We start from the raw sequence: 17118 nt of genomic DNA, 5'->3' as shown, positions 1-17118 counted from the left end.
TCTATCGAAACCAAATATACAATGAGGATGACTAACTATGCGATAGTCAACCTGATCCTCTTTGGAATTGTCTTTTTAGAAGTACTATTTCTCATTGTACTATGTTGTTTAAATGAGCAGACGATCAAAAAGTAGCCCACGTTTATATACTCAAAATTGTAGTTCATTTTTCTGGTTTCTGCTCTATGCCCTTCTGTGGACTGTTTTGCGAGTTGCACAGTCTCTTCCCGAAGTTGCAGAGAATGCAAAACTCTCTCTGTGTGTCTTATATCTGATTTATCCGTGTGTGATTTATTCCTTTTTACTTCCCTCATATCACTATATTTATGTACCTGTCGTGTTCTACTCCGACATTGTAGAGTCTTTACGAAACACGATGTAAAAATACTAGACTTCTTAGTTGGATTTGGAGAGTATTCGTAGCTTTCGAATTTGTTTGCTATATCGTGCTTGGCTTTTCTTCTTCTTCTTTAGTCCTAGAATTGTGCAGCTTTCGCATGGACCCGCTACGCTGACAGTATTTATCTGTTTTTGCCTTGAGTTCTCTTGAGTGTAGACATGTCATAGAGGCGGTATGCATGATACTAGCATTCCTCGTTTCTCTGATGCAGCTGGGTCTTTCAGCGTCCCGTCGGTTCTCCATCAGCGAGAACAGAACAGTGGGTACTTTTATCTGCGAAATCGCCCTTAATATCCTCGTCGTGTTTCATTTCCTGTTTTGTCCTCGTCCATTCTCTCCATTCTAGCTTCATCCTCTTCAGTATCTTCCATGTGGTCCGCATTTCATTCGTCCCCAACAACTTGGATGCCATTCTATTTTTCATTTGTTTGGAACTTCTTCCCCTCCAGCTACTCATTCTGCTAGTTTTTAACTTCAACTTCCGAGAGTGGGCTCTTCTTTCCGTTCTAAGAGATAGGATCGCTCATTTGGGAAATATCCAAGTTCCAAAAGACCTGGTGGATAGCTGCGTTCGAGAGAATATTCTGAAAAGCAATCCGACGATCGACGGTCCGTTCAACACCCAAGACGTGCAGTATATGCTCACGTTAACTACTCGCAGTCACAAAGATAGTGAAGATGGTGTATACCACATGGACGAGTCTCGGCATTATCTTTCAGGTTTGGGTGGAGTTGGCATCTAAGCGTAGTGAGCGAGCACTTCAGTTCAGTTGATCGACCTGTTAGTCCTTCCGAAAGCGTCGGATTTCCGTTGGCGGGATAAGCTCACTCTAGTTTCCCTCACTTTGTTGTTGTTTCTTCAAACAAATACGCATAGTGTACAGAACTGCGTAATCGGTCACAACGCTGCTTCTCGGATTCCAACTGTCTTTGGAGATCCTTTCTACCGTGTTACAAGTGCAGAAAGCGCTCACTCATTCTCCTTTAGACTCTTTAACTTTTCAGATAGCTCCATCTTCGCTTCGGGTACACGCTCGTCGATAAGCGCAGCTCCTACTAAATGGACGAGGTATTCTCCTTCCCCAATGTTGTCGATTTCCTGAGTTTTACAAACGCAGTAAGAAAAAGATTTCTACCTTAAGGATATTGTTGAGCTCTTCTTGCTCCGTCTGATTCACTTCGATTTGCGAGAAAAGGTGACTCACCACTACCATTCACGCTGGTCCTTCCAACGCCCACTCGCCTCGCTGATCTCCAGTTCCCTCTTTCCCTCGGCAGACATTTACCAGTCTCAAACAAACATAAAAATTAGGATAACAAGCGACAAAACTGACCACTTTACTCTCCTTACCAAGCGAAGTTGAAGTTCATCGTAGCAGGGTTCTGCTGAGCGGGCTGCTGAGGCTGCTGCTGCATGCCATAGCCGTAACCCATCTGGGGCATTCCATATCCCATCTGCTGCTGGGGCTGCTGCTGAGCCTGCTGCTGCTGGGCCTGCTGCTGCTGCGGCATGCCATATCCCATCTGCTGCTGCGGCATTCCGTAGCCCATCTGCGGCATTCCATAGCCCATCTGCTGCTGAGGCATACCATAACCCATCTGCTGCTGAGGCATTCCGTAGCCCATCTGCTGCTGCGGCATACCATAGCCCATCTGCTGCTGGGCCTGCTGCTGAGGCTGCTGCTGGGCCTGCTGCTGAGGCTGCTGGGGCTGAGCAGGCTTGTTGTAAAGATCCATGATGGAGGCCATCGGATTCACCGCGGGCTGGGCAGCAGGAGCCGCAGGCTTGGCAGCCGCCTTGGGAGCGGGTTTAGCATTAATAGACATATCTCCGAACAGCTCGGTCATAGGAGACACAGGAGAAGGTTCAGGGACAGGAGACATGTTGAACATATCGTCATCAGCGTCGAAATCATCATCCGCCAGCTGCTTCTTGACAGGCTTCTTAGCAGGAGACTTCTTCACAGGAGCCTTCTTCACGGGAGCCTTCTTGGCAGGAGCCTTCTTCACGGGCTTTCTCTCCTCCTCCTCAGAGTACTCCTCCTCCTCCTCCTCTTCATCCTCCTCATACTCGGACTTGTCGTCGGCTACCCATCTTCTCTGCTCGTATTTAGCACGAATGAATCTTTCCAACTCAGCCATCGAACTATGCTCGTCAGGACGAGGGTAGTTCTTGGGGAGCTTAGCCTCGTAAAAGGCATTGACCTTCTTGTTACCCCACTTCTGCATGTTCTTAATGTGCTCATTCTTCCAACTATCAAGAGAGACAGAACGCACAAAAGAAATGTGCACTCCCAAGTTTCTGTGGACTCCAGAACAACGAATGCAGATAAAGCTACCCAGAGTAGCAGAAGCCCATCTAGGTCCTAAACGAATAAGCTGAGCCACAACACAACCTCCTACCCTTAGCTCTGCAATCACAGCAAACCTTATTACAATCCTTCTTCAGGAGCTCTTCCAGAATCTTTTTGTGAGAAGCCTTGATCTGACTCATTCTTTATGGTTAGAAATTGAGAAATGTTATCTTTGCCATTTTACGGCCATTTTCGGCCATTACTTGGGCGTTTCAAAAGGATATGTATGGCATTTATCCATTATAATCCCTAAACCGTTGTATTCATTGCAGTATATTCCGGGCGTTAAATGGACATATGTTGCCAAAACCACCCAAGGAACAAAATAGCGTTAGAATGATCGCTCCATGCCACGGTTGCATATTTATGGAACAAACAGGGACTAGTCTTCCTTGACATATTGACAATAAAATCCCTCAGCCATTTCCCTCTCCCTTTCGAAAACATTCTGAACCCTACTATAGTCCTACGCCTCAAGATCGGCACGGAGACGAATACCTTAAAATCGAACCATCGAAAAAGAGGAGTTTGGGCGATTTTTGTGTACCAGGAACGGAAAAACTATAGCGTCACGCTCAGTCAAACAGAAATGCCTTCTCGTCCAAAAAATACCAACATAAGCCAAAACTAAATCCCACTAAAATACCCACCAACGTCTGAGATAGCGTGTGTTCACCTAGATAGGTTCGGCTACTAACAACCAGAGCCCAGACAATCCAAAGGATTAGTAATGCCAAAACTTTCTGAACTTGACTTGACAGGACCACTCTACTCAGATTGTTTAAAGGAGAATAGCACCCACTTGTTGCACAGCCACAAAGTAAAATAGATACAGAAGCACGACATGAATTGGGAATGATCGGAAGGCATTCCATACGTCTGCTGAACCCCTCCAGCTGCAGATTAGATGCTAGTATGAGCACATACTTAGTGGGCGTGGCTGTTTTATAAGATGCTTTAGTATTTGGTTGAATATGGTGCACAAGATCTATCCTTCAGAAGAGGAGTGTTTCCGTTACCATTTGAATTAGAAAGAAGACAGAATGCATATCCCGGTGCAAAAGGATGGAAGAGCATAAGATGCACACAAAGAAGCTAAAAAGTAATCAAGCTAAGCACAATTCGTAGTACACCGGTGTTAACGATACGAGGGCCATAACCCATCCAACAATTCCGTCCTCTTTGTCATATTGTATATAGGTGAGGGAAAAGGGAACTTTGGTCATTTTAAATTGGTTAGGGAAAAATGAAACTCCTGAACGGTTTATTTGTCATACCATCACTTTTTTCGTGGAATAAATACAATGACACCCCCTGCTGTTGATGGGATTTGCAGTTTGTGCAACTCGGAGCTTTATGGAAAGGTAATTATGATTGCTGGAAAGAACTACCACCACCGGTGTTTTTGTTGCTGCCAGTGTCGAAAGCCGCTTTCTTCCGAAGCGTTCCGTATGCGAAAAGTATTTTTTGAAGTCTTTTCGAATTTATACTTTAGAACAATTTATATTGTATTAATTGCTACAGTGTTGAGTTTGAAAGAGTGTGTGCCGAGTGTAAGGACTATATTACCGATGACAAATTTATCGAAGCCATGGGAAAGTTCTACCATTGCGTACGTGCTTCCCTGTCTGGTTTGATATCTAGAACCACTTCGTATGCTTTTGTTGCAAGAAGCCTTTCCAGGATTCTCAATATGTGCGTAAAGACATTTACTATGCCGGAGAATCGTATATAAGGCCCCTGTGCATGGAGTGTAACAAAAAAACGAAATATATGCCTTGCGCCAAGTGTAATCATCTGATGGGTTCTTCTGTACGTTGAAATGGTGGTGTCCAATGTAGCGTGCGTACGACGGAGAGAAGTTCTACCACAAGTTCTGCTACTTCCAGGACCACCCTGACGATGAAGTGGACGAACACAATTTGCGCCTGTCGGAGATGCAAATGAACGAAGATGTGGCTGCTCATGAGCGGGAAGAGTCCCTGATTCGATCGTTCCAAGAGAAGGAGGAAGAAGAGAAGCTGCAAAAGCAGAGAGAGGAGGAGGAAGAGCGGTTGAGGAAACAGAGAGAGAAGGAGGAAGAGGAAGAGAGAGCGAGGAGAGCGAAGGAGGAAGAGGAGGAGAGGAAGAGAAGAGAAAGAGAAGAGGAGGAGGAGAGAAAGAGAAGAGAGAAGGAAGAGGAAGAAGAGCGAAAGAGAAGAGAAAAGGAGGAAGAGGAAGAAAGAAAGAGAAGAGAGAAGGAGGAAGAGGAAGAGCGACGGAAGGCGGAGGAAGCGGAACGCAAGCAGATCGCCGAGGAGCAAGCGAAGCGTTGGGAGGAGCTTTCGCAGCGCCGCGAGCGTCGTGAGAAGCGCCAGGAGGAAGAGAAGAAAGCGGCGAAGCTGAGGGCAGAGCGCCGAGAGGCAGAGCGACAGAAGCACAAAGAGGAGAGAGAGCGCAACATGAAGCTGCGCGAGACGCGCAGACAGGAGCGGAAGGAGCGCGAGGCGGAGCGCAAGCAGGCCGAAGAGAAGCTTCGTCAGGAGCGAGAAGAGGAGCGTCGCCGTCGCAGCGAGAACCGTCCGGACCGCCCCGCTCGCGAGATGCTGGAGGAGTACCGCACCAAGGATCGCTGGGTGGATTTCGCGGAGTCGGAGGACGAGGTCGATCTGCCCACGGAGAAGAAGGCGCAGCCGGAGTTCCGCCAGCCGTCGTTGCCGCCGGCGCCGCCATCGGAGAGCACGACAAAGAACACGCGGGTGGTGTCGGTGACGGACATGCTGCGAACCAGCTACATGCCGACGCGACAGACCACGGTGGAGGAGTACCAGGATCAGGGCGATGTGGCGAAGTCCACCGTGTTCGCGTACCCGCAGTACGGAGACTATCGAAAGAAGAACCGAGAGAGCATCGAGGGAACCTTGCACAGCGAGAGCGGAGACCGGAGACCGGAGGCCATCAACGAGGTGGACGAGGAGGAGGATGCTCTGAATGCCAAGCCAGAAGAGGTGGAGGACGAGAATACCAAGCCAGAAGAGGAGGAGGACGCTCTGAATGCCAAGCCAGAAGAGGCGGAGACTGGAGACAAAGCGGACGGCAGACCGGACGAAATCGCGCTGGAGAGCAGCTCGGACGACCTGAACACCACGCTGTCGACATCGATGCTCAACGCGATTCCCAACACTGCCATCTCGTCGGGCGATGCCCCCAAGCCGGAAGGCGTCATGGGCATGCGCGGAGAGGACGAGGAGGAGAAGCAAAACGAAGCGGACCTGCCGCAGGAAAAGGTCCTGAGCTGTAGCGGTGGGATCCGTCCCTCACTGTGTAGATAATGTGGACACGGCGTATCTGAAGGAACAGGAGCGCGTGTCGAAGCTGCCTGTCGAAGAGCTTAAAAGTTACAGTCTTCAGGTTTTAACGGTGGCCTTTTCTTGTTGGGAGCGATGTGTAGACGATGCCTTATCCTGCGGACGTGGATCCGAAGAGACGAGAGTATCACCTCTCGGATAGTGACTTTGAGTTAGTGTTCAAGATGTCCAAGAAGGTCTATCAGACACTTCCTCAATGGAAAAGAAACCAACTGCGTAAGTCGTATGGTCTATTCTAATTGTAATGAGTTGCTTGTTAATATTTCGTTTTGTTTGTTGGCCATGCATCCGAACCGTGTGTTTAACTTCAAGTTTGAAGCGAGACAAAAGGGTCTAGTGAAACTCCCATGGATAAATTGATCTTCATTTTAACTATTGTTAGTCAAGTCTGATGAAGAACGTGTGTAATTTCTGTAAGAAAGAGATACCGACTCCGGAGGTGATGATCGATCAACTTGAGTATCATTACGAGTGTTTGGTTTGTCAAGGCTGTAAGAAAAGTGTCATTGACGCCCCTTTTCGCATGAGAGACGTAAGTTTGGACGGGTGCTTCCTAGTTGTCTAGAACGTTATATACTGTAACAATTGTTTCAAAAAGGCAATATCTGTGTACTGTGCAGGATGTAAAAAACTTATTCAGGGAAGCAATCGAATTCACGTTATGGGAAAGTATTACCATCCAGTGGGTTTTGGGGCTCATTTTAAATCTCAGGAACATTTCGTTTGCTTCAGTTGTCAAACTGTGTTGCAACCTTCTTTTTACAAGGCAAAAACAATTTGTGTCGATGGTTACACAGCCCTTCGTTCCTTTTGCAACAATTGCGCTCAGCGACTGGAGAACTCTCTCTGCCCGAATTGTAACCAAGCTTTATATGACTTGGTAGCGATGTTCCATGTTGCTCACGTGTAGCTGGAATTCAACAACGGCAGCTACTCCCACATTGATTGTTCGATGAGAGAAACCCAGTCTGGAGCTTCTTATGCGCCCGAACCCAAGAATGAGATTGGTGACGAAAAGGAGCCTATGTTTGTGGAAGAGTCTCCGAGCTCTGCGATTCCTCCACGCACTGGTTATCCCGGTGATCCTGGTTATACCGGCAAGACGTCGTGGACGAAACTCCAAGAAAGAGCGAAAGAAAGACCCCACGAGAAGCCGGATGCGAGTTCAGTTCCGAGCGATGCGTACACGAACTTCGAATCGCAAGGAAATGTGCGGAGCCGCGCTGGCGAGTACGAGAAATCGACGCGTGATGGCGTGGATCGAAGACCCGAAGATGTGGAGAACGCCTACATGAGAAACTTTGTATCGCAGGGAAACGTGCGCGAGCGCGCAGATGCGTTTGAGAAAGCCACGAGGGAGGGCCTGGATCGAAGACCGGACGATGTGGAGAACGCCTATATGACGGACTTCGAGTCGCAGGGAAACGTGCGCGAGCGCACGGACGAGTTCGAGAAGTCGGCCAGACGCGATCGACTGGGCGAGCCGAAAAAGCCTGCGGATCTGAGCGATTTCGAGCTGCAAAGAAGTGTGCGGGATCGCGTGAACGAATTCGAGGAGTCTGCGAGGCGAGATCGACTGGGCGAGCCCAAGGAACCCGCGGAACTGAACGATTTTGAGTTGCAGGGAAGCGTGCGAGATCGCGTGAACGAATTCGAGGAATCGGCCAGACGCGATCGACTGGGTGAACCGAAGGAACCCGCGGAACTGAACGATTTCGAATTGCAGGGGAGTGTGCGAGATCGTGTGGATGAGTTTGAGGAAACAGCGCGACGCTATCGACTGGGTGAACCAAAAGAACCTGCTGATTTACATGATTTTGAGTTGCAGGGGAGTGTGAGAGATCGCGTGAACGAATTCGAGGAAGCGGCGAGGCGTGATCGACTGGGCGAGCCCAAAGAGCCCGCAGAACTGAACGATTTTGAGTTGCAGGGAAGCGTGCGAGATCGTGTGGATGAGTTTGAGGAAGCGGCGCGACGCTATCGACTGGGTGAACCGAAGGAGCCTATCGAATTGGACGATTTCGAATTGCAGGGAAACATACGAGATCGCGTGAGCGAATTCGAGAATTCCCAACGATTTGAAGACCTGAGTACGCCCAAAGAACCCGTAAAACTCCACGATTTCGAGCTGCAGGGAAGCGTGCGAGATCGTGTGAACGAGTTCGAACGATCAGGACGAAAGGAGGGTCGAGACGCGAGACCGGAGGAGGCGGAGAACAAGCATCTCGCCGACTTTGAATCCCAAGGAAATGTGAGAGATCGACTGGAGACTTTTGAAAAGCCGGAAAGAAACGAAGCCTTCGACGCAAGACCTGAAGAGCCTGAGGAGGAGTCCGAAGCACAAGTGGAACAGGATGAGCCGGAAGAACCCAAACAGATTGAAGAACCTAAAGAGTCGGAAGAACCCAAAGAGCCTATTGAACCAGAAGAATCAGAAGAGTCGGAAGAATCAGAAGAGTCGGAAGAGCCAAAGGAACTTGAAAGACATGAAGAACCTGAAGAGCCGAAGGAGCCTGTAGAGCCTGTAGAGCCTGTAGAGCCTGAAGAGCCTAAAGTACGTGAAGAACCTGAAGAACCAAAGGAGCCTGCAGAGCCTGTAGAGCCTGCAGAGCCTGCAGAGCGTGAGGAAGAGGAAGAAAAGCCTCGCGACTCGCTCCTGGACGACAATTCATCGGTTTCTTCCTCCGATTCGGAGGATGCCCCCGCCGAGCTCTCCGAGCCTGGTAAGAGTCATCGCCCTCGCCTTAGAAACCCTAGAATTCGACGAGGAAGAGTACCGACGAGAGCAGGAGCGACTGGCCGCATTGCCTCGTGATAAATTGACCATATATCCGTATGAAGTGCTGAAGGTAGGCGCGGAAAGAGAGGGTGAGGGATGTAGGGATCCACGCTGCCGAGGGATGTGGATCGCGAACGAAAGCAGTACCACCTCTCGGATGAGGAGTTCGAGAAATTGTTCGGCATGTCGAAGGATGAGTTCAGTCACTTGAAAATAGGAAAGCAGAACTGGGAACGAAAGAAACGTCAGCTCTTCTAAAGTGTTTCTAGGTTTCCCTTCTAGTGTGTTTGTATTTCGTTTTGTTTGTGAAAAACAGATGGGAGTGGGATCCCCTGTTTTGGGGCATGTGTTTGATAACTGGAACGAAACGGTCTTTAAATAGCATTTATCAACGATATCATGGATTATACCCCAGTATCAAAGTATAGACATGTTTTTTGTCCTGGTCTGAAGCGTTGAGACTATGATATTCCTTAAGATTAGCTGAAGAGATCTACCAAGGATTCAGAGTGGCAACGACTACAGGAGATCAGAACTACATCAAAGGTAATTCTAAGTATTTTGCTTTTCCTGCTGCCGGTGGTGGTGGTCCCATCTGTATCCGAAAGCATAATACTCCCGGAAGAATGCCCAACCAACTACCTCTTCTATCTGGGCATAAGTAGCTCAGATTTTTTGGTGTGAAGTCTAGGGGAGATCTTTGTGATTTCGATTTCAACCCTTTTAACGATGAGCAAATTATCAGCTCGTCTGCAGACCTTACGATTATGGTTGAATCTCCTGTCATTATCTCATTGGTAGCTTTGGGAGTTCCCTGAGGGCGGTCCGACCGAAACGATTACGGAGCCGCTTCTGACCCTTACAGGACACCACAGAAAGGTCGCCTTTGTGGAGTTCAATCCTGTAGCCAACCTGATTGCTGTCTCTGCTTCAGCGTAGTTCCTGTCCGATTCCTCTCACTCTAGCGATGGTACCGCCAAAGTATGGGACTGCAAGCTCGGCGATGAGGTCATGACGTGCAATTTCAAGGCGCTTCCCCAGGATCTCCACTGGAGCTATGGAGGCGATATGTTCTGTGTCTCCTCCAAAGACAAGATGAACCGTCTCTTCGATCCTCGTGAGAATCGGATCATTGCGGAGTGGAGTCCGCACAACGGCACGAAATGCTCCAAAATGACGTGGACCGGCGAGCATCCACGCATTATCACCACTGGATTCAACCGCTCCTCGCAGCGCGAGTGGAAGATGTGGGATCTGCGCAACCTGGCGAAGCCGATCAGCCACGACGCCTTGGATCAGTCGTCGGGCACGCTGCTTCCGTTCTTCGACCCGGACACCAACATGCTCTATCTTGCAGGCAAGGGCGATGGCAATATTCGCTACTACGAGGTGATGGAGTCCTCGCTCTACCCGCTCTCCCAGTACTCCTCCACCGTCTCCGCGCGCGTAGCTTCCACGTTTCTCCTTTTCTCTAGGGCCTCTGCATGCTTCCCAAGAAGGCCTGCGACGTGAATCGCTGCGAAGTGGCGCGCATTATGAAGCTGACGGGGCAGGGCGACGTCGAGCCGCTGCCCTTCATCGTGCCGCGCAAGTTCGAAGGCTACCAGCCCGACGTGTACCCGCCTTCCTATGCCGGAATCCCCGCGATGAGCAACGAGGAGTGGCGATGCGGACAGAACAGCTTCCCCGTGCTGATGGTAGGCGATGAGCTGGGGTTGGACGCGTAGTCGCTGGAACCGGGCGTGGAGAAGACGCTGAAGCATGAGTTTGTGCCGTTCGAAGTGGGAGAAGTCCATGAAGACAAGCCCATGGCGTCCATGCCGACCGCCCATCGAGAGGCCTCGCCGATGCCCACGTCGATGGGAGGACATGGAGAGGCTTCTCCAATGCCCGCGTATGTGCCGAAACAGGGGAAGATGACGGTGGATGATGTGGAGAAGGAGCTGACGATGCTGATGGAGAGAATGGAGTTCCTGGAGAAGACGCTCCAGGAATTGAAGAAGGAAAATGCGAAAGACTTATAGTGTGTGTGTGAAGTTGTTTGTTTGAAAAGGAAAACGTTGAGTATTGGTTCAAATCTTTGGTTGTTGGTGGCGATCGTTTTATCTAATCGGAAATGCCTAATACATCAGAGATATACCGACAAAATGCAATCCTCGAGTATCAAAATCAACTCAAGGCAAAACTAGCGAAGCAGCATGTTCAGCGTGAGGGAGAAGTCCCTATGTATGCTCTTCTTCTTTTAGACTCATATTTAGAAATGGAAACGCAGAGTCTTTCAATCTGGGAGATATTATGGTATCGAATATTATGGAGTCTCGCTATTTCTTCAAAGTCCTGTATGTCGAGAAAGGATGTGTATTAGGTTCTAGAGACCTTACGGACATCGAGGAAGTGATCAATGAGATAAAACGAGAAGTGCATGACTTGGGTTCGTTTTTCGTTGTATGGATTTGATGGTTAGAGCCGCTGGTGATTGGTTCGTCTCGTCATCCCTCCTCTGCCTTCTGCATTTTATACAAACTCTCACGCATGCGAATCACCTACCAAGAACTCAGTGAATTAATCCATTGCTTAGATAACTCCTATGTGCGAGGCATTGGTTATCTCTACATCCGTTTCGCAATCGCTCCTCGCGAGCTCTGGAAGTTCTACGCTCCCTACTTCGACGACAACACTTCCTTGGTTCCCTTCAGCGACAAAACCCCAACGTTTCCCCGTTTCCCCTATTTCACCTTCAGAACGATCGGGCGCTTCGTGACCGGGCTGATCACAAACAAGCGCTACCAAACAGTGATGCTTCCGACGATTCCGATCGTCGTAAAGCGCGACTGGGAGGTGAATTTGATCAAGCTGGACGCGCTGAATAACCGCGAAACAAAGCCGTGCGAGATCCACGTGGGGGACAGCGTGATGGGGTTCTACGCAGTGGACATGAAATGGTACCCCGCGAAGGTGCTGAAGGTGCTGGAGGCGGACTTGCTGTACATCATGTACGATGTGTACAACAACAAAGAGATCCGAACGCGCGGACATGTGCTCGTGGAGGGAGAGGACCCCGTGAATATTAAGTAGGAGTGAGGGAAAGGAGTGAGAGCGAGGCCGAAAACGCCAAAAGAAGAATCGAGCGATGCGATCTCGACTTCGTCGCGCCGGCGGCCGTCGAAAAGTCCGTCAAGAAGCCGGTCAAGAAGCCGGTCAAACAGCCGAAATCGGTCCAGAAGTCGGTCCAGAAGTCGGTCGCATTCTCATCGACATTCTCATCATCATCACCATCATCATCACCATTCTTCTTCGTCTTCTTCGCATCATCGTCGCTACGATTCCGCAGTGTGCGTCTTGTTGACTTCTCTGATGCATAGCTCGCCTGTCTTTGATGATAAGCGATTGCAGGAATTGGTGCGAGAGAAGGAGCGCGAATCGGTTACCACCTCGAGCAGCCATGTCGCCAACACGGTGGGACATGTGAAGCAGTCGCTCATGCTGAAAATGGATCGATTTACTGCGAGAAAGCAGGATTACCAGCCCGAACGAAACGTGGTGGTGAATAAAATCGAGGCGGAGGATTCGCTGGAGAAGCTAAAAGAGGAAGAGGCGAGGAAGGAACGCGAGCGCGCGAATCGGAAGCGCCTTGAAGAAATCCAGCAGCGTTATAGTCGAAATAAAGAGGAGGACAAGTACAACCCGGACTATTATTTCTGTGTTTGTGGAACAAACAGACGATCAGTACATCGTGTCCCACTTCATACCAGTGTGAACACCGCAGGGATTCATGAGCTTATCGTAGTTCTTCATGATGCGATCGTAGAGAGTAGCGTATGTATTCCGAATATCGATCACGGCTTGAGAGATTAGAAGAAGTCTGCATGGCAGCAAGTCGCAAAGCTTACTCTTTGTTGTCGTATGTCGCAATTCCATTCATGTAATCAGCGATGTGAGGGTTTTGACGACTCTAACGATCACCCAGAACACAGAATCGATACGCTCACGATGTACGAAGCGCGAGTTGCAAAGTAAGTGATCATTTCTGACAGAACTTGACGAGCTGAGTCCAACGAATCCGAGAGATTGCTGATAATCTCACTCTACCATCAAATGGGGCACAGATGCGATACCTGGACTTCCACACCAAAGTTGTTTCCATCTTCCTTTCGCGGAAGATTCAGAGAAATATAGAATCTAACAACACAGGACACATTGCACTCTTACTTCACAGTAAGGATATAGTTGATCATATCCCATAGCTCTGACTTTATTTTTTCTAGCTGTTTGCAAATCACCTCACGTTTAGGACCACACCCAGTACCCTACTTCATTCGGAGGAATAATGGCGTCCCTTGTTTCAATATGGGCTTTATCTGGCTCCAGACAAACTAAAATATCCTAGTAGATTGAGAGCATTTAAAGTAAGCAAACTTTCGACAATTCATTTAATGCGATAATCTTTTTAGGCATCTTAATTTTTATTATATCGATCGCTTCTTTCCTGGTTTCTTCGACCAGATTATCAAAACTCTACAAACTCAATCGAAAACGTAGACAACTACTTTCTTAACTTCCGGATCAATCTGTTCCATATTAATAATCGTATTAAACAAACAATGGAAAGAATCAATACTTATCCACAGCCCATATATAGGTATAACTTTAGAAGATATACAAGACAACTTGTCCGAGTGGTTAAGGAGACAGACTAGAAATCTGTTGGGCTTTGCCCGCGCAGGTTCGAATCCTGCAGTTGTCGTTTTTTGCGAATCTTTTTTGCACATTGATGCAAGTGAGAATACTCGAACACGCAGATCGAAGCATATGGTTATCGTTTTCGTTCATTACGATTCTACACTAAATTACCATCCAAGACTCGACTCGACATCTCTTCCATAACTCCTTAGCAAGCGATAAGCCTCGAACGTTTGCTGATTTACAACGCGACAGTCCTTTCCTCCCAAAATAAAGCAGATCGGAGTCTCCACCTTCTCCATCTCCCTAATCGGATTCACTGCATAGATTCTCTGCAAATCCTCGAGTGAATAAACATATTGTCCTCTCAGGACCATTCGTGTTTTCTCTGTTGGCTCCCCTCGCGAAGGAATGATCCCTGCGAGGACCAGCATCCATGAAGACATGTCGGATGCAGTCAACATCGTTACGGTGTCAAAAACTCCATTCCGCAGAATCGCATACTACATCAAAGACACTCAATTCGACTACTCGGAACAAGGTCGGTCTCGTTTGTAAAAGTTTCATTCCGATAAAACCTCCATAACTACTTCCCATCAAATAAAGAGAGTCAGGAGAAAGGCTTGGCCTCGCTCTCAGCGCCGTCTCGATACTATCCAGAACATCACGGATTTCAATATCTCCTATGTGTCCGCACAAACTGTGCAGAAAAGCGTCGCCCGCCCCGAACGATCCGTGGTAGTTTGGAACCAAAACGGTGTATTTCTGATGCACATAAAACAAAATATCGGGCGTGTAGCAGGCTGCAAAGCAATTGTGCGGTCCTCCGTGAAGCAAAACGATCATCGAATCGCTCTGTTCGTTGGACGGTTCATAGAGAATCATTCCACAACCGTTCTGATCCTTCGAACTCATCACACTCCATTGAATGAGCGAAGAATACAGGCCTGATTCAATCGATCTCAATCCTGTCTCGCATACTTGAAAGAATCTTCCATTCTCATACAGCGCAAGACAAGGAGGACAATCGGGAGCGCTTAGTCGATAGGCTTTGCTTCCCCACACCTCGCCGACGTACTCGGTAAAAGAAAAGGGGGAATCGTTCCAAGTAATGGTGTCTGGGGTAGATGTATTGATGGAGTAACAAACGCACTTCGTTCCCTGAATGCAGTTCACAAAAAACTCCTTCCATGGTCAAGGAAATGCACAAAAGCAGAGAGGATATGATCCGTCTGAAGAGAATGACGTGTCTGGAAGCGAGAAAAAGAAGATTCCGGCATACCCGTCTGCTCGAGGTGTTTCCTGATGGTCTACAAGCAGTTTCCATGTCTTGGATGGCACATCAATCGCTATGATTTGCAAGGACGAATTGTGAGAAAGAACGCTTCGATGAGGCCCCAAAACGATGAGTTGATTCTTTGCCGAATTGAATCGAACGAGTTGAGGATTGCACTATTCCTACTCACGACTGCGGATAACAAGCTACTTCGAGGTCTAGAATGTCCACTGTGTGAGTATTCAGATCATAAAACAGAAGTGATGAGGGAAGCGTGCAGAATGAATCCATACTCTCATGGACAGGCATTTTGTACCAACCGATCATGCAGAGCAACGATTCTGAACACCAAACAGGTTGTCCATAGGAATAACAAGGAGGAAGGTTGTCCAAAAAGAAGGAATCGCCCTTAGTGAGATTGATTACACATGGAATCATATCAACAACAGATGTATTGGATAGCCATGGCGTATCATAAGTGAATGGCAGTGGCTTCGGACTACAGGCCATACTAGGTGCATCAAGAGAATAAATAATGGACAATACGCAATGTTCCTTTCTTCTTTATCCCACGCAATCCCGGAAAATAAGCCACTAGCAGGAGAATAACCTTCAAAACGAACCTGGCACACTTCCTTATAGGATTCTGATTCTATCACACCCACCTCAAAGCCATTGATCTCTTTCACATTCCGAATAACAGATAGTATTTCCCAGAAGGAGATACAGATCGGATACCACCCCAGTTCTTCATGAATCCATTTAGTAAGTCGCTTGATACAGGTGGTTGGTCTTTCTGGTTCCATTCCAAGAAAGTCGATACACGAGAGAGTTCGTCGCCATTCGTTGCTTTGGTTTCGATTATATATTTAGGCTCTATATAAATATGTATAATAAATCCTTGCCAGCAGAGTCTGAAGGGTAAATCTTCACAAACTCACTTGACAGATTCTGTATGAATGTTGTATATTCCTTTTTATACTCGGCGTCGGTTTTGAGACTCATTAAATCAAATAGCGGACAAAAATATGATATCCGAAAACTCTGACAATTACTCATTCGTTTGAATGGTATCTACTATAGAAAATACCATCGAGGACTTGATTGATAATGAGCTATATGATGACGGTAGTAGTTGTAAGAGTTATTGAAGTGCAGCGTTAATCCTTGCTGAAGAGTCAAATCTATTACATCGAGATTCAAAGTGGTTGCTCTATATTGGAAAAGCACTCTATCACAAGGGATTGTATTATCGATGTATCTTGTGCTTGGGTGGCTGCAATTCGGCTGAGTCTACGTAGTTGACATTTGATATTTGCTAAAAATAGTATTTTACAGGCAAGAAGCTACTACCATCTCTCCGAGTATGCCAAGGCTGCTGCTCTATTAGAAATGGTTCCAGTATTGTTCGTTATTTTGCTCTACTCCTTAGGATGGTCCGCTGCGTTCTGCTGCTCTCCTGAAGCTTCTGGGAGACATCTATATGCAACTAGGAAAGAAGGATCTCGCCAAAAGCACATACATGTCAAGTTACCACAAAGACAAGAGATTGCTTAGCGTGAGAAAGGCACTCCACAAGCTCGGAATTTGTAGCTTCACTCCTTGGGATGCATTTAATGGTTGTAGTCGTCGAGGAAATTGAAACAGAGGACAAGAACGACGCTCTTCTCTGTCGCGTCATTCAATTAGGCATCCAAGATAGTTGCTTAGTGCGTCACACTCCTCCCTCCACACTGTCTTCGCCTCTCTCTTTGTATTATCAGTTCATTTCTCAGCACGATCGCTCGCAATACGCGGAAGCTCTTTCGTCGTACCAAGCTCTTCGCCAGCTCTGTCCGTGGTGGAGAGAAGGCATCGATCGGTACAGTAGCGTGCTGTTTGTTCAAAAGCACGCCAGCGCTCTCGTTTCGTTGGGCGTTGAAGTCGAACGCTATGAGAAAGACTTGAAGGAGGTGATCGCAGCCAACGGCGTGTGACCTGTAGACCGCTGTTGTGTTGTGCAATCGCGACCTGCTTCGAAACGAAGAGAAATCGATCCATCATTTAGTTAGTGTTTGTGAGAAGCATCCATCCTACTGCTATGGGCATTATCTGTTGGGAGAGGAATATCTGCACCGAGGAGACGCGTCGTCAGCCCTCCAGTACTTTCAAAATGCGCTTCGCGAGGATGATTCGGACTACCGAGTCTGGCTAGGCTTGGGCGATTGCCATTACCTGAGAAAAGACAATCGAACCGCTGCTGCTCACTATTGTCAAGCTCTCACGATCTTTCCTGGCTGTAT

At 47.9% G+C, this 17118-nt stretch overlaps 10 protein-coding genes; 6 read left to right on the top strand and 4 right to left on the bottom strand.

Annotated features, from left to right (window-relative positions):
- Positions 1-21: 21 nt before the first annotated feature.
- On the top strand, positions 22-1248 carry GSBLH_T00001052001 (uncharacterized protein; the record flags this gene model as incomplete). XM_013039380.1 has 8 exons in its annotated part: positions 22-131; positions 163-328; positions 360-446; positions 481-527; positions 557-715; positions 747-887; positions 918-1120; positions 1150-1248. 8 exons carry the CDS (start codon positions 22-24, stop codon positions 1221-1223), a joined length of 987 nt encoding a protein of 328 aa, XP_012894834.1. The 3' UTR covers positions 1224-1248.
- Positions 1249-1706: 458 nt separating this feature from the next.
- GSBLH_T00001051001 (uncharacterized protein) lies at positions 1707-2911 on the bottom strand. XM_013039379.1 has 2 exons: positions 2804-2911; positions 1707-2766 (listed from the first exon to the last, which is right to left on the bottom strand). The coding sequence occupies exons 1-2, from the start codon at positions 2892-2894 to the stop codon at positions 1748-1750; spliced, it is 1110 nt and encodes a 369-aa protein (XP_012894833.1). The 5' UTR covers positions 2895-2911; the 3' UTR covers positions 1707-1747.
- Positions 2912-3522: 611 nt separating this feature from the next.
- On the bottom strand, positions 3523-3980 carry GSBLH_T00006189001 (uncharacterized protein; the record flags this gene model as incomplete). Its single annotated transcript, XM_013039378.1, has 4 exons — positions 3523-3650; positions 3682-3742; positions 3774-3849; positions 3886-3980. 4 exons carry the CDS (start codon positions 3978-3980, stop codon positions 3523-3525), a joined length of 360 nt encoding a protein of 119 aa, XP_012894832.1.
- Positions 3981-4480: 500 nt separating this feature from the next.
- GSBLH_T00001050001 (uncharacterized protein) lies at positions 4481-6367 on the top strand. XM_013039377.1 has 4 exons: positions 4481-4566; positions 4596-6030; positions 6062-6153; positions 6185-6367. The coding sequence occupies exons 1-4, from the start codon at positions 4501-4503 to the stop codon at positions 6338-6340; spliced, it is 1749 nt and encodes a 582-aa protein (XP_012894831.1). The 5' UTR covers positions 4481-4500; the 3' UTR covers positions 6341-6367.
- Positions 6368-6492: 125 nt separating this feature from the next.
- GSBLH_T00006188001 (uncharacterized protein) lies at positions 6493-7057 on the top strand (the record flags this gene model as incomplete). The annotated part of the gene is made up of 4 exons (XM_013039376.1): positions 6493-6633; positions 6667-6770; positions 6814-6981; positions 7012-7057. The coding sequence occupies 4 exons, from the start codon at positions 6493-6495 to the stop codon at positions 7055-7057; spliced, it is 459 nt and encodes a 152-aa protein (XP_012894830.1).
- A 1740-nt stretch (positions 7058-8797) lies between these two features.
- On the top strand, positions 8798-9138 carry GSBLH_T00006993001 (uncharacterized protein; the record flags this gene model as incomplete). The annotated part of the gene is made up of 2 exons (XM_013039375.1): positions 8798-8950; positions 8983-9138. 2 exons carry the CDS (start codon positions 8798-8800, stop codon positions 9136-9138), a joined length of 309 nt encoding a protein of 102 aa, XP_012894829.1.
- A 141-nt stretch (positions 9139-9279) lies between these two features.
- GSBLH_T00001049001 (uncharacterized protein) lies at positions 9280-10916 on the top strand (the record flags this gene model as incomplete). XM_013039374.1 has 7 exons in its annotated part: positions 9280-9334; positions 9364-9541; positions 9572-9650; positions 9682-9815; positions 9846-10326; positions 10356-10577; positions 10608-10916. 7 exons carry the CDS (start codon positions 9280-9282, stop codon positions 10902-10904), a joined length of 1446 nt encoding a protein of 481 aa, XP_012894828.1. The 3' UTR covers positions 10905-10916.
- Positions 10917-10938: 22 nt separating this feature from the next.
- Positions 10939-12735, top strand: GSBLH_T00001048001 (uncharacterized protein; the record flags this gene model as incomplete). XM_013039373.1 has 7 exons in its annotated part: positions 10939-11106; positions 11139-11219; positions 11253-11311; positions 11345-11591; positions 11622-11951; positions 11982-12212; positions 12243-12735. Exons 1-7 carry the CDS (start codon positions 10997-10999, stop codon positions 12733-12735), a joined length of 1551 nt encoding a protein of 516 aa, XP_012894827.1. The 5' UTR covers positions 10939-10996.
- Positions 12736-12766: 31 nt separating this feature from the next.
- Positions 12767-13115, bottom strand: GSBLH_T00006187001 (uncharacterized protein; the record flags this gene model as incomplete). The annotated part of the gene is made up of 4 exons (XM_013039372.1): positions 12767-12832; positions 12864-12965; positions 12996-13059; positions 13090-13115. The coding sequence occupies 4 exons, from the start codon at positions 13113-13115 to the stop codon at positions 12767-12769; spliced, it is 258 nt and encodes an 85-aa protein (XP_012894826.1).
- A 612-nt stretch (positions 13116-13727) lies between these two features.
- On the bottom strand, positions 13728-14475 carry GSBLH_T00006186001 (uncharacterized protein; the record flags this gene model as incomplete). Its single annotated transcript, XM_013039371.1, has 2 exons — positions 13728-14063; positions 14092-14475. The coding sequence occupies 2 exons, from the start codon at positions 14473-14475 to the stop codon at positions 13728-13730; spliced, it is 720 nt and encodes a 239-aa protein (XP_012894825.1).
- Positions 14476-17118: the final 2643 nt, after the last annotated feature.

The sequence above is a fragment of the Blastocystis hominis genome (genome assembly GCF_000151665.1).
Source record: "Blastocystis hominis, Singapore isolate B (sub-type 7) whole genome shotgun sequence assembly, scaffold_1".
Lineage (NCBI taxonomy): Eukaryota > Bigyra > Opalinata > Blastocystidae > Blastocystis > Blastocystis hominis.
The sequence above is the reverse complement of the archived record's forward strand: the minus strand, read 5'-3'. Positions and strand labels throughout refer to the sequence as shown.